Here is a 12,220-nt window from a genome sequence, read left to right as displayed (position 1 = left end):
ATGGGAAACAGCAACTCAGGATTATTTGTCATAAAATGCCCCAAGTGTGAGAAAATCTGGAACCTGAAGCTGGAGGACGTCTGGATATACTTTGTAATCCCTCTGTGGCTTTTGGTTCCGTTCAGGGTTAACGAAAGCATCTGCAAAAGATGCCAAGAAGAGGAGGAAGTTAGGAAAGAGGAGGAGCGGAGGAGAGAGGAGCAGAGAGAAAGGAGGAGAGAGGAGGAGAGGCAGAGAAGGAGAGAGGCAGAGAGGAGAGAGGATGAAAGGAGAGCAGAGGAGAGGAGGAAAGAGAGGGAAAGAATTAAAGAGGAACAGAGGAAAGAGCAAGAGAGGAGAGAGCAAGAGAGGAGGAGAGAGAGGGAAAGATGGAGAGCGGCAGAGAGGGAAAGAAGGAGGGCAGAAGAGATGAGGGAGAGGGAAAGAAAGAAGGAGGAAGAAAGGAGAGAGTGGGAGAGAAAAGAGCAAGAGAGGAGGAGGGAGATGGAAAAGAGGAGAGCAGAAGAGAGGGAAAGAAAGAAGGAGGAAGAAAGGAGAGAGTGGGAGAGAAAAGAGCAAGAGAGGAGGAGGGAGATGGAAAAGAGGAGAGCAGAAGAGAGGGAAAGAAAGAGAATGGAAGAGAGAGAGAGGGAGAGAAGGAAAGAGGAAGAGAGAAAGAAAGAGAGGGAAAGAAGGAGAGCGGAGGAGTTGGAGAAGAAGAAAGAGAAGGAGAAAAAAGAGGAGGAGTGGGAGAAGAGATCGGAGGAGTGGCGGAAGAAAAAAGAGGAGGAGAAGAAAGAGGAGGAGTGGGAGAAGAGATCGGAGGAGTGGCGGAAGAAAAAAGAGGAGGAGAAGAAAGAGGAGGAGTGGGAGAAGAGATCGGAGGAGTGGCGGAAGAAAAAAGAGGAGGAGAAGAAAGAGGAGGAGTGGGAGAGGAGATCAGAAGAGTGGCAGAAGAAAAAAGAGGAGGAGGAGCGGGAGGAGGAGTGGGAGAGGAGAGCCGATGAGTGGCGGAAGAAAAAAGAGGAGGAGGAGGAGTGGGAGAGGAGAGCCGATGAGTGGCGGAGGAAGTTAGCAGAGGAGGAGCGAGAGAAAGAGTGGGAGAGGAGAGCAGAGGAGTGGCGGAAGAAGAAAGAGGAGGAGGAGCGGGAGGAGGAGGAGAGGGAAAGAAGGAGAGAAGAAGTGAATCAGCGGGTGGAAGAGTCTCTGCAGAAAGTCCAGGACCTCTGGGAGCAGCAGTGGCCTTCCAGAGAAGCGGAGGTGAAGCAGCAGGCGGTCCTCGGTCTTCAAAGCCCTCGGCCCTCAGGAGGAGACCAGCTCCTGGAAGTGCTCTCCTCCAGCTGTGGCGTGACCACTCTCCTCGCCTCACAGCTGACGGAAGACGAGCTGCGACTCGTCCTGTCGGCTCTGGACGACCTTCTGTTTGGCCCCTGGATGGAGGTTCCGCCCCCCTTGGCCACCCTGCAGGAGGCCCAGGTGTTCCTCACCGAGGTGTGCGCCCTGTTCCTGGAGGTGCCTGATGGCGCCTCCCTGGAGGTCGTGTCCGAGCGCATGCACGGCGCAATGGAGTCTGTTAGTCGGTCAGCAGGTGGCGCCGCTGACAATCTGCTGCTGGCCAAGGCTTTGTACCTGAACCTGATGAACCCACCCACCAAGTGGGGCCAGCCCTGTGATGCCACCCTGGTGGCCAGGACATGGACTGCAGACTCTGACGTCTCTGTGGAGCAGCTCTGCCTGCTGGAGTTCCTGAGTGACCTCCTTCTGTCCATGCAGAGGGTCGCAGAAGAGGATTCCTTCACCATCCAGACAGTGGAGATCGAGTGTCTGAAGGTCCTCCTTGCTACGCTCTCGGACCTGCAGCACGAGAACGAGGAAGCCCGTCACAGGATCGCAGAAAAGCTCCTGAGACTGGTGACTTCAAACGGCTGGACCCCGGCGCAGGCGCTGGCCCTGCTGAGAGAACTGACTTTTAGGTACCAGGACGAGGAGAAGGTGATATGTAAAGTCCTCACCTTGGCAAATCTGCGCGACGTGCCTGAGTGGACTGAAGAGTCAGGAAGGTCTCTCCTGCAGGCCCTGGACTCTGCTGGTCCCGATCCATCCTGTCACGACCTCCTGAGGTCTGTGGGCAGGACGACCGGAGATGGTCTCACTGCAGCTCTAGCAGAGTACCGAGTGTCAGGAAGCTTTGACCGCGTGTTGCTGGAGAACATGGAGAGCATCGCGGCCAGAGTCCTGCAGCAATTAGCGGAAGAACCCGACGGTGCTCCAGGCACGAAGAACTCCTTCAAAGGTACCACCGACACCGAGGACCTGTTGTTTGAGATCTGCACTGCAGTTTCTCTCTCCAAAGGCTTCTGGCCAACAGCGAAGCAGATGCTGCGCTGGTGTGAGCTGGTGCTGCTGCTGCCTCAGAAGACCCAAGAGCTCCATGTGGCGGACAACGACCAGTGCGTGGCAACCATGTTTGCAGCCGCGCTGGTCCGACGCCAGCACAGGTTGGATTTTGTTCTGAACTCCAACACTGCTGTTGAGGAACAACTGCAGGAATGGTCTGACTTTTACAGACACCTCGGCATTTCTGTCCTCTCGAGCTCAAGGCAGAGGACGGCATCACGTGGAGACGCTAGCGAGGTGGACATTGTCTACGGTACCATGGAGGACTTTGTGTCCGGTTATTTCCAACACTACGTGGAGGACGCGGCCGACGCGAGAACTGTGTCTCAGGCGAGTCGCAAATTTATCGTAGAGACGCAGATTCTGACCTCCATCCACAGGCTGGAGTTCTCAGAGCTGGACAGGAGTGAGTTCGTGACGTTCACCACAGATGTTCTGCAAAGCCTCATGCATCAATTTCATGGTGAAGCTGTGGAGTTGATGCCCCTGTTCATGAGGACTCTCCTCAAAGTCCTCCGGATCGAGCCAAACCAAGGACAGAGTGACAAATTCATCCACATCCTGCAGAAAATCTGTGATACATCTCTATCTTCTAGTCAGGTCTTTAGTCTGAACTTTCTAGAGAGTCTCCTGAAAGCACTGAGTGAAGACACTGAGAGTGAGGAGAACAAAACATATCTGGCAGCCGGATGGTGTTCACAAGTCTTGTTTGACTGTTTGGAGCGATTCCAAGCCTCCAAAGAACAAACCAATGAACTCTTCTGGATCCTGTCAGAACTCGGAGCTCAAAGACTTTGGTCACCGGCGGACGCCTTGCGCCTCCTGCATGCATTAACTGAACACCATCATGATGAAGGCTGCCTTTCCATCAAGAAGATTTTACATTTGCTGCTAACATATCAGGTGTCTGCGAAGTGGACAGATGAGAGGAGACAATCCCTCCTTCAGCTCACATACTCAACCCAAACTGAGAAGCTGATCGAGTACTTAAAAAGGACTCTCGTGAACGAGAGAGGAAGAACCACTGAGTCTCTTCTAGTTGAAATTCACCAGACGAGAGATGTCGATGAACAAACGCTTCATAAAATTCACGGAATAGTTTCTCATGTAAAGGAACTGATCCAAACCGGTGAAATTAAAGACTTCCAAGATGTTAGGAGGGCTCGCAGTTTGAGCCGTAGCACCGACGCTAAAGACTTCCAGGAGCTACTGGCACTCTTGTGCCATGCCGTTTACGTGCACAGGACCAAGAGGAAGTGGTGGCCACGACCCACCCAGATGATAAGCTGGTGCCTTTTGGCACTGTCGGACTCTGGGAAACTTCTGGAGATGCACACCGGAGAAGGAAAGTCTTGTGTCATAGCAATGTTTGCAGCACTGAGGGTACTCCGAGGGGAAGCGGTGGAGGTAGTGTCCAGCTCCTCAGTCTTGTGTCAGAGGGACGCAAGAGAATGGGGCAACTTCTACAAGCATTTTGGAATCACAGTGGACAGCAACACAGATAAAAATGACGACGAAAGTCGAAGAGAATGCTACCGCAAGGATGTGGTTTATGGAAGTATAGAGACCTTTGCTGCAGACCACTTGCGGCAGATCTTCGAGATGAAGGACGTCATGCCACACCGCAGCCCGCAGTGCATCTTGATCGACGAGGTGGACTCGCTACTGCTGGATCAGGGCGTGCAGCAGACCTACCTGTCCAGCCCTGTGGTCTCAATGCAGCACCTGAACACCATCTTGGCCATGATCTGGACCCACGTCAGTCAGTACGGGTTCCTGTCCACAAAGCAGCAGACTTTTGTGCACGCTCACGGCGCTCCGTTCTTCAGAGTCATTTTCGACTCCATAGATACAGACGGCACTCCTATCAATGATCCACTGGATATTCTACACATTGCTGAGGAAATTGGCACTGTACCACAGGGTTTTTCTAAGGATCTCAGCTGCAGTGAAAAGGAAGACCTGGTGAGCAAACTGAAATCTGTGAGTCGGGATTCCGTGGTAGAATTCATCCTGGGAATGGAAGAGTATGTCCCCTACACTTTCTCAATTTACAGACTGGATGACAGTGGATTTCTGTGTCTCCAGAAGCGCAGCACCAACCAGGACGTCCCAGAGGTTGCAGTTCTTGTGCTGGAAGACGGCTTGTGTTGCACCCTCTATGATTCAGAGGACACTCTCATCAGGCCCATTGCACAACTGATCTCACAGAGGCTTCAGTACACACCATGTCCAAGCAGCGAGGGCAAAATCAGCATCCCTGGATTTCTGAAGAACCTGGTGCAGAAGAAAGTGTCCGTCTGGGTCCAGAATGCCTTTCTGGCCAATCAGCTGAGAGAAGGAAGGGAATACGTGATAGAAAACGACAACATCTGTCCTGTGGATTTCAGGTCCACAGGCATTGTGGAGCTGAACAAGAAGTGGGGTGATGGTCTGCAGCAGTTTGTTGAGCTTAAACACCAACTCAAGCTAAGCACAATTTCTGTGGTGACAAACTACATCTCCAACATCTCCTTCTTCCACAAGTACCAGGGCAAGATATATGGAACGACAGGCACACTGGGGAGCAAAACAGACATCCTGTTTCTGCAGAAGTTGTACCCTAGTCTGTCTTTCTGCAAAATACCGCCATTCAATAGGAAGAAATTATTCGAGGTCAAGGGCACACTGGGGACGTCTGCTGAGAAGTGGAAGGCTGAAATAAAGCGCGTCATTCTCAATCAGATCTGCCCAAATTCCTACAGGGGTGGACGAGCAGCCCTGGTGATCTGTGAGACCATCAATGAGGCCAAAGACATCCAAGCCGAGCTGGAAGGGAGTGTCCCTCCTGAAAGAATCATCTCTTACTGCCGCAGCGACAGCAATAGTCTGAGCAAGATCGATCGGGAGCTCCGTCCCGGGGATGTCATCGTCGCCACCAACCTTGCCGGACGTGGAACCGACATCAAAGTGTCTGAGGAGGTCAACCACAGCGGGGGCTTGTTTGTGGTTGTCTCATTTCTCTCTGAGAACACTAGAGTAGAACTTCAGGCTTTTGGGCGGACTGCCCGCAAAGGTGAACCCGGTTCTGCTCAGGTGATCATGTCCACCAGTCACATGCAGCCGTGCTACAGAACAGCGTCCTCTCTGGCAGAGGCCAAGAGTATCAGAGACAGACTTGCAGAGGACAAGGTGGCAGACATGATGAGTGACATCACTGAGCTCAAACTGCGAGAGGGTCTGTTCTTAAAGTACCTGGAAACCCTGCAAGATGTTTATCGGAGTACAGGCGGAGATGAGAGAAGTGCTGTCGTCGCCACTATGAACGAGTTCTGGGGAATGTGGCTGCTAACAAAATCTGAGGAAATTGAGCAACTGAAGAGGAAAGAATTGCTGGAATGTCTGGAGCTTGACTTGTTGAAGGCAAAGCGTCAGACTCAGAGTCACACCTCCCCCTGCGCTAGCATATACCACTATATAAAGTTTGGAAACATTGCCCTGACTGAAAACCAATGGAATGTTGCCATCAGACTTTTTGAAAAGGCAATGAAACTGGATGAGAGTTGGGCCGCCATAGCCTTTTACAGTCACGCCTTCTGCACTGTGAAAGAGAAGAAGCCTGAGTATCTCACGGTGGCCAGAGAGGATCTGACCAAGGCACTGGAATCTCTGAAATTCCTGAGTGAGGAAGCTGTGACTTGTCTTCAACTGGCCAAAATGTCTTCCGCCAACTTGGCCAACAGTGATCCAACCAGCCTGGAGAAGCAGCTCACAAACAAGTGCACTATTCTCAATTACTACGACAAGAACATTTGTGAGGCCATTGAAAGGCTGAAGGACATAAAAGAGAGGGGGAGGGAGGCGGTGGCAAAAAGATCGTCCATCTTCTCCCTGGTGGCGAGTGCTGATGAAGACCTCCAGGTGGAAGCCTTCAACCTCTACTGCCAAGGTCTGAAATATATTTTCTCTGTGGAGGAGGAGCCCCGTTTCTGCTGGGAAGGTCTGGCGGTGTTCATGATTGGAGTTCTGCAGATCATCGGCGGAGTGCTGCTGATCACATTTACTTATGGTACTTTTGCCCACATTGGTATGGAACTGATCATTGAGGGAATATCAGACTGCATCACTGGCATAGAGGCCATGGTGAGAGGAGAGTTCAGCTGGAAGTCGTGGGCTATCCAGAAGGCTATTTCCATCGCTGTGTCTATTGTTTCTTTTGGAGTGGGAAAGCTGGTTGCAAAAGGCTTCAAAGGATGTAAGATGTCAATTCAGGGTGTTGGCAAAGAGCTGAAAGCAATGCCAGCGTTTCTCTCCAAACAAGCCAAAGAGGGTTTGAGTGTTGTAGCAAAAACCAATATGAAGAACGCGCTAAAAGTCACGGGTAAGAAGTTGATTGAAGAAGTAGTCTCCTACGGGCTCGGGAAGGCTGAAGAGGAAATACTGCAAGGGATATTGGCCACCATCAAAAGAAAAGTAGAGAAAGAAATCAACAGCAGCGTGAAATCCAGTCTGCACAAGAAGTCCTTGAACAAATTAGTAGAAAACGTCATTCTGTCACACCTCGAGGATGAGGAGCAACTCAAAGATATCCTGGAGGACCAGGCAAGCAGAAGTCGACTGCTGGACCTCTTCACAAGGGTAGGAAATGTTGCGATGCAGCCGTTCTACGCTAACCTCGGCTGGCAGAACAGGCTTAGTTCATCGCTCTCAACTGTTCTTCGGAAAGCAACAGCAGAAGCCAAAGGAAAGGCAGAAGCAGTTCTGAGAGCAATACAGGTTTGCCACCTGTCGGCCCTGGTCACAGATGCCACCGTGTCAGCGGTCAATCTCTCTGGCGAGTTTATGGCAAAGTTTGAAGAAGAATTGGCCAAACATAAGAAGAACAGGGGTCCCAAAGAGAAAGCAAATGAGTTGTCACCTTCAGACACTGAGTTGCTGGAAGTGTTCAGGATGGAACTGGGAGACAACATTGCTCCTATACTGGCAGAGGCCTTGGTTGAGGTGTTCCATCAGAAGTTCTCCAGTCACGTTGTGTCTCACGTTCAAGGCAAAATTAACTGTTTCATCAACGGCTACGTAAGAGCGGGTTTGAAGAGTGACAGGACGGAGGAAAAACTGAGAGCTGGTCAGAACAACAGATACATCTCACACATGCAAGGTCGAGGTGGGACTTCAGTCAGGGATCCATCGAGGGTCTCAGGTGTCCTCTCACGGTTACATGCTGAAAGGATCGAGGACCCCATGGTTCCCGGCACGATCTTTGATGCCAGGGTCCTGTCAGAATCGACTGGTACCAAGCTGATCATCCTGAGAGAGGACAGCCATGGAAACCTCATCAAGATGCAGGAGCTGAATCCAGGGACCCGGTCTACCACTAAAACCGTGACCCTAGTCTACAGACCGAAGAGTGCCCAGCATCCAGATGGTCATTATGACGTGCGAATCGATAACCGAACAGTGACTATAGACGGTGAGGGAAAGAGCTGCATGTTTCATGCTATAGCTCGAGGTCTTCACCCAGGAGCCAGTGAAGAGCATGTTGTCAATGAAGCCAGGAACCTACGAGCTGTAGAGGCCGAGAGTCTCATTGCGCACGCCAGTAAGTGGGAGTCTTTTGCCATGCGCAAGATGCAAACCGACGCCATCAGGGGAGGGGACTGGTTCATGCTTGAAGCTGGAGCAGGCAAAAGGATGAATGAAAACACGAAGACACTTAAGGAGCAAGTTGGAAAAATTAAAATCTACAAAGAGCATAAAAAAGATCTGAAGGAAAATCCAGGACTTGGGCAGTTTATCCATGGAGATCACCAGCCACCACTGAGCAGCATCCTGAAAGTCAGTCCACACGAGAGCAAATTAGCCCAAGCTATGCTTGAAGTGGCAACAAACTCCTCCCCTCTGGATAACAACAAGATTGATGCTGTCCAGAATAATCATGGCTGCAACCTTCCAGTTGTTTGTGTACCCAAAGAAGTGCACATGGAATTTCTCAGCACAAAATCAAAAAGCTACAGAGACCTCGTAGCAACTAACATACGCAACGGCGACGTGGAGGGCACGCTGAAATACATGATCCTCGGCGGGATGCCCAGATGCATGTTGAAGCCTGACGACAACAACGTCAAAGACTTTCAGAACAGCAGCGGAAGTAAAGCCAGACTGGAGTCTTTTCAAGAGAGTTTTCCCGACCACAGCCGGAAGATGGTGGAGACGTGGTACAACCACCTGCAGAGCAGAGGTGTCATGACTCAGAACAACCTGGCCAACGTGACCACTTGGCTTAACAACGAGAGGTACAATGATCAGAATGACCCCTTCAGGAGGGAGGTCATTAAACACCTCTAACCAAAAAGCCCCCTCGCAGAGAGACCTCACAACTTGTTCACACTGGATTAAATGTACCTCATCCTCCATCCATCATTTTGAAGACCCTTTTCCTCCCATTGTGAGCTTGTTCCACGGGATTCCATTCCGAAGACAAAGTCTAAAATTGCACAACTACAAAATAAACAAAGCAAATAAAAAAAAATGGAATTGAACATTCAATAGAAATAGTGGCATTTTCCCACTAGCACGCTTGGTGGAGCCTATCCCAGCTGTCTTCAGGCAAAGGCAAAGCTACAGCTTAAGACCAACCAACCATTCGCACTTTGCACTCACTCACTCACCTCTACGAACAATTAGTTTTCCCACATTGTCCCACATGCATGTTTTATGACCTGTTGGCAAAGCCAGAGAACCAGACAGACACCGAGAAAACATGCAAACCACAACAGAAAGGACCCAGCCCCCAGGATTGAACCCGCTACCATGTGACGAAGAAAGGACCACACCCCGCTCACCCTTCAGCACTTGGTGCAACAGCAAGTCTGTCCATTAGGAGGAGTAGAAAGCCAGCATCTCCGGGGTTTCCAGGTGGATCTTCCGGAAATGTTGTTTCCTCTTTATGACACCTGCCAAACTGACTGAAAGAGGCCACAGTTTCTCCCAGCTCTTCGTCCTACGCTTTCCCCGCGAGGTCTTTGTTTCTCAACACCATGGAGTGTTGGACGCACAGTGTCGACCTCTAGACAAATTGTGATCTGACTTCTGACCTTCTAAGAATTCTTCCTTCTCATTCGGCCAACCTCTCCCCCAACTCCCCCCTTGGTGCAAAAGCTGACCCGCAGCAAAGGATTGCGGGTTTCCACCTGACGCTGCTTGATGGAGGTGCTAAACAGTGACGTCCAGCTGGACCTCGCTGAAGTGATTTGTTACTTCTACATCATGACTGAGCTGTCCCAAAGTCCTGCCCACCGGTCATCCCTGAGCTGCTCTGGAAGACTGCAGTCTGCTGAACAGAACACATGAGGACCCTGTGTCTACCTCACCAGCTTCCAGGTGACTTCAAGAACATGTTGTGGAGATGCTAATGAATCGCTGACACTAATGTACTTCTGCTGTGTGGCCAGCAGGTGGCAGAAGTTCTCAGGAGTTCATCGTGGGGCCGCGGGACAAATAACTCAAGGTGCTTTTTTTTTTTTTTTTTTAATGCAGCTTCTTGTTCTGTCTGAACTGGTCTGAACTGTCATCTCCTTCTCTCTTCTCATCCACTGCAGTTCACTGCCCCCTGCTGGACGGTAGGGCAAACTGCGTCTGCTTGACCTGCAAAGCTGCGGCTGAACCCTCCTGTCTCCTGAGCTTCAGCGATCAGCTCCTCCACCTTCTCCATTTGGCTGTTAGCGTCTTGCTATTGTGTCATTTTATTATGTGAATTTACCAGGCAGCATATCCAGATGAAATTCATTTTGTGTCTTGATTTTGTCATTTGTTTTTAATGTTTTCTAAGTGTCCAAGCTGCTTGAGTCAAGTGAACAATTGTCCATCTTGATTGGGGGGGGGGATCTGGATCTGGATCTGCTCCAGGTCTCTCCCTACAGCCGAGTCTTTCTTGAATATTTATTTATTCGTTTATTTCACCTTTATTTAACTCGGTAGATCAATTGAGAACCAATTCTCCTTTATAATGACGACCTGTCAGCTGTCGCCCCCTGCTGCTCTGGAGGGTTCAGTTGGTTTTCTCCAGGTTGTACACAGAAACTTCAAGACACCTTTGGCTGTGATTTAACGCTGGGCAAATAAAAGTTGATTGATTGATTGATTGAGACAAATTCTGTTCAAAGTCATTCACTTCTTATTGATTCTAGTTGTTGTTGCTTGATGTGGAGATAATTAAACTCTGCTGTTATTCAAAAGTATCCAGGTGCTCATCAAGACCTCTGACCTCTGACCTCTGACCATTTCAGTCAAGATTATTCTGTCACAACTTTTTACTTTTTGAAAAATCAACCAATTTATTGTTTCATTAATGTCACAAAGTAAGTCAGTTTTACTTCAGTCAGTCTCAGAACCTGTACTTTCTTACGTTTACAAATTAAAGGAGTTGAATCAGTACTTATACTTTTACCAGAGTATTTTTTTATACAAACGTCCACACTTTAAATGAAGTATGTTTTACTGTAGAATGTGAATTTTGCCACCTCTGCTCTTCATGACTGTCGCCATCAGATGATTATCAGATGATTATTTGTTTCCTGGTTTAGCAGCATGACTGCACCTGCTACGTTGTGGACCAGGGGCCCGTTGCATGAAACCAGGATGAGGGATTCAGCCGGGATATCTCGGTTATCCTGGATGAATTTATCCGTCATCCGGTTGCACAACAGTGGGAGAGGTGGAAGCGGGAGATGTTGTGGTATCAGTTACCAGGGACACTTATTCTGTGGGGTGAGCCTGCTCCAGCTCGTGGCCCGGGTGGGCTCAGTCCCTTGAATGCTGCTTGCAGCTTTAATTTTCTATTATTATTTCAAGGTTGAGTTTTCTTATCGTTTTCCTTTTTATTTCGGACTCTAATGAAAATGTCTGCAGTCTTTACCTTCTTGTGTTGTCTGCCCAAATCAGCCAGTTGTATTTGCTGCCATGACAGTTAGCACAGTGGGACACTTGCATGATGGGAATTTCCTTCCATTAATTCCCACTATGTTGCCAGGATGGCTCTCTCCATACACAGCATCTGGGTCCTAGGTAGGTACAATAGATAAGAAGAAGAAGAACACGACAATAACAATACGCGATTGTCCTATATTTGGCAACTAAAAAAACCTGTCCCGTAATGAACTGATACGGGACGCACTTCACTTCGTCCCGTATAATTCCCCCCCTCCCGGATTTGAAACTCTAGGAGGTGGCCACCCTAGTTTTGACGCTGCGGCGGTGTTGCCTTCCTTCCTTCCTTCCTTCCTTCCGTGTTTCTTCTTCTACCTCCTCATAAACCTCCATGAGGAGTTCCGGTTTCCTCGGACGGGAAAAGGACGCCGCTCTCGTTGTCATGGCGAATCCCCGATTCTCAGCTCGATAACGGGGGTCTATCTGAGGAAGCCGCGTGCGCGCACTCGTCCGGGATGGGTTTCACCTGGCTTGACGAATCCGTGCGTGCTCATCCCGGATGTGTTTTTGCGCAACCGATTAAGCCTGGACACACGTGTTGTGGATTGGTTGAGCGCGGTTTAGGAATCCTACTTTCGTGCAACGGGGCCCAGGTCAGCCATCGGGAGGTGCTAATTTAACGTCTATTATTATTATTATTATTATTATTATTATTATTATTATTATTATTATTATTGGTGTTCAGCCTGTTGGATCATCATTGATTCTGAGGATTGAAGACGTCAGTGAGTGTTGTCAGGCTGCAGCAACCAGACATAAACAGCCACACCTGAGCTGCCACTCCTTTTGTGAGTCACCGCCTGCCTGTGTGCGTGTGCGTGTGCGTGTGTGTGCGTGTGCGTGTGTGTGTGTGTGTGTGTGTACCAGGGCGAGGCTCAGC

At 49.8% G+C, this 12,220-nt stretch overlaps 1 protein-coding gene across 3 annotated transcripts; it reads left to right on the top strand.

Annotated features, from left to right (window-relative positions):
- LOC142882171 (uncharacterized) lies at nucleotides 1-10,492 on the top strand. 3 transcript variants are annotated; one of them, XM_076016737.1, is made up of 3 exons: nucleotides 1-9,735; nucleotides 9,810-9,862; nucleotides 9,954-10,492. In XM_076016737.1, the coding sequence occupies exon 1, from the start codon at nucleotides 1-3 to the stop codon at nucleotides 8,698-8,700; it is 8,700 nt and encodes a 2,899-aa protein (XP_075872852.1). In that variant the 3' UTR covers nucleotides 8,701-9,735; nucleotides 9,810-9,862; nucleotides 9,954-10,492. The 3 variants fall into 3 exon arrangements, with proteins under 3 accessions (XP_075872852.1, XP_075872853.1, XP_075872851.1); XM_076016738.1 differs by having other exon boundaries at nucleotides 9,807-9,862; XM_076016736.1 differs by having other exon boundaries at nucleotides 1-9,862.
- The last annotated feature ends 1,728 nt before the right edge of the window (nucleotides 10,493-12,220 follow it).

Source organism: Nelusetta ayraudi, unplaced genomic scaffold (assembly GCF_046127955.1).
Source record: "Nelusetta ayraudi isolate G7.1 ecotype Tasmania unplaced genomic scaffold, CSIRO-AGI_Nayr_v1 ptg000236l, whole genome shotgun sequence".
Lineage (NCBI taxonomy): Eukaryota > Metazoa > Chordata > Actinopteri > Tetraodontiformes > Monacanthidae > Nelusetta > Nelusetta ayraudi.
The sequence above is the reverse complement of the archived record's forward strand: the minus strand, read 5'-3'. Positions and strand labels throughout refer to the sequence as shown.

Bases quoted from the DNA above. Each gene is read 5' to 3' on its own strand.
- LOC142882171 (XM_076016737.1), top strand. From the start codon at position 1: ATGGGAAACAGCAACTCAGGATTATTTGTCATAAAATGCCCCAAGTGT.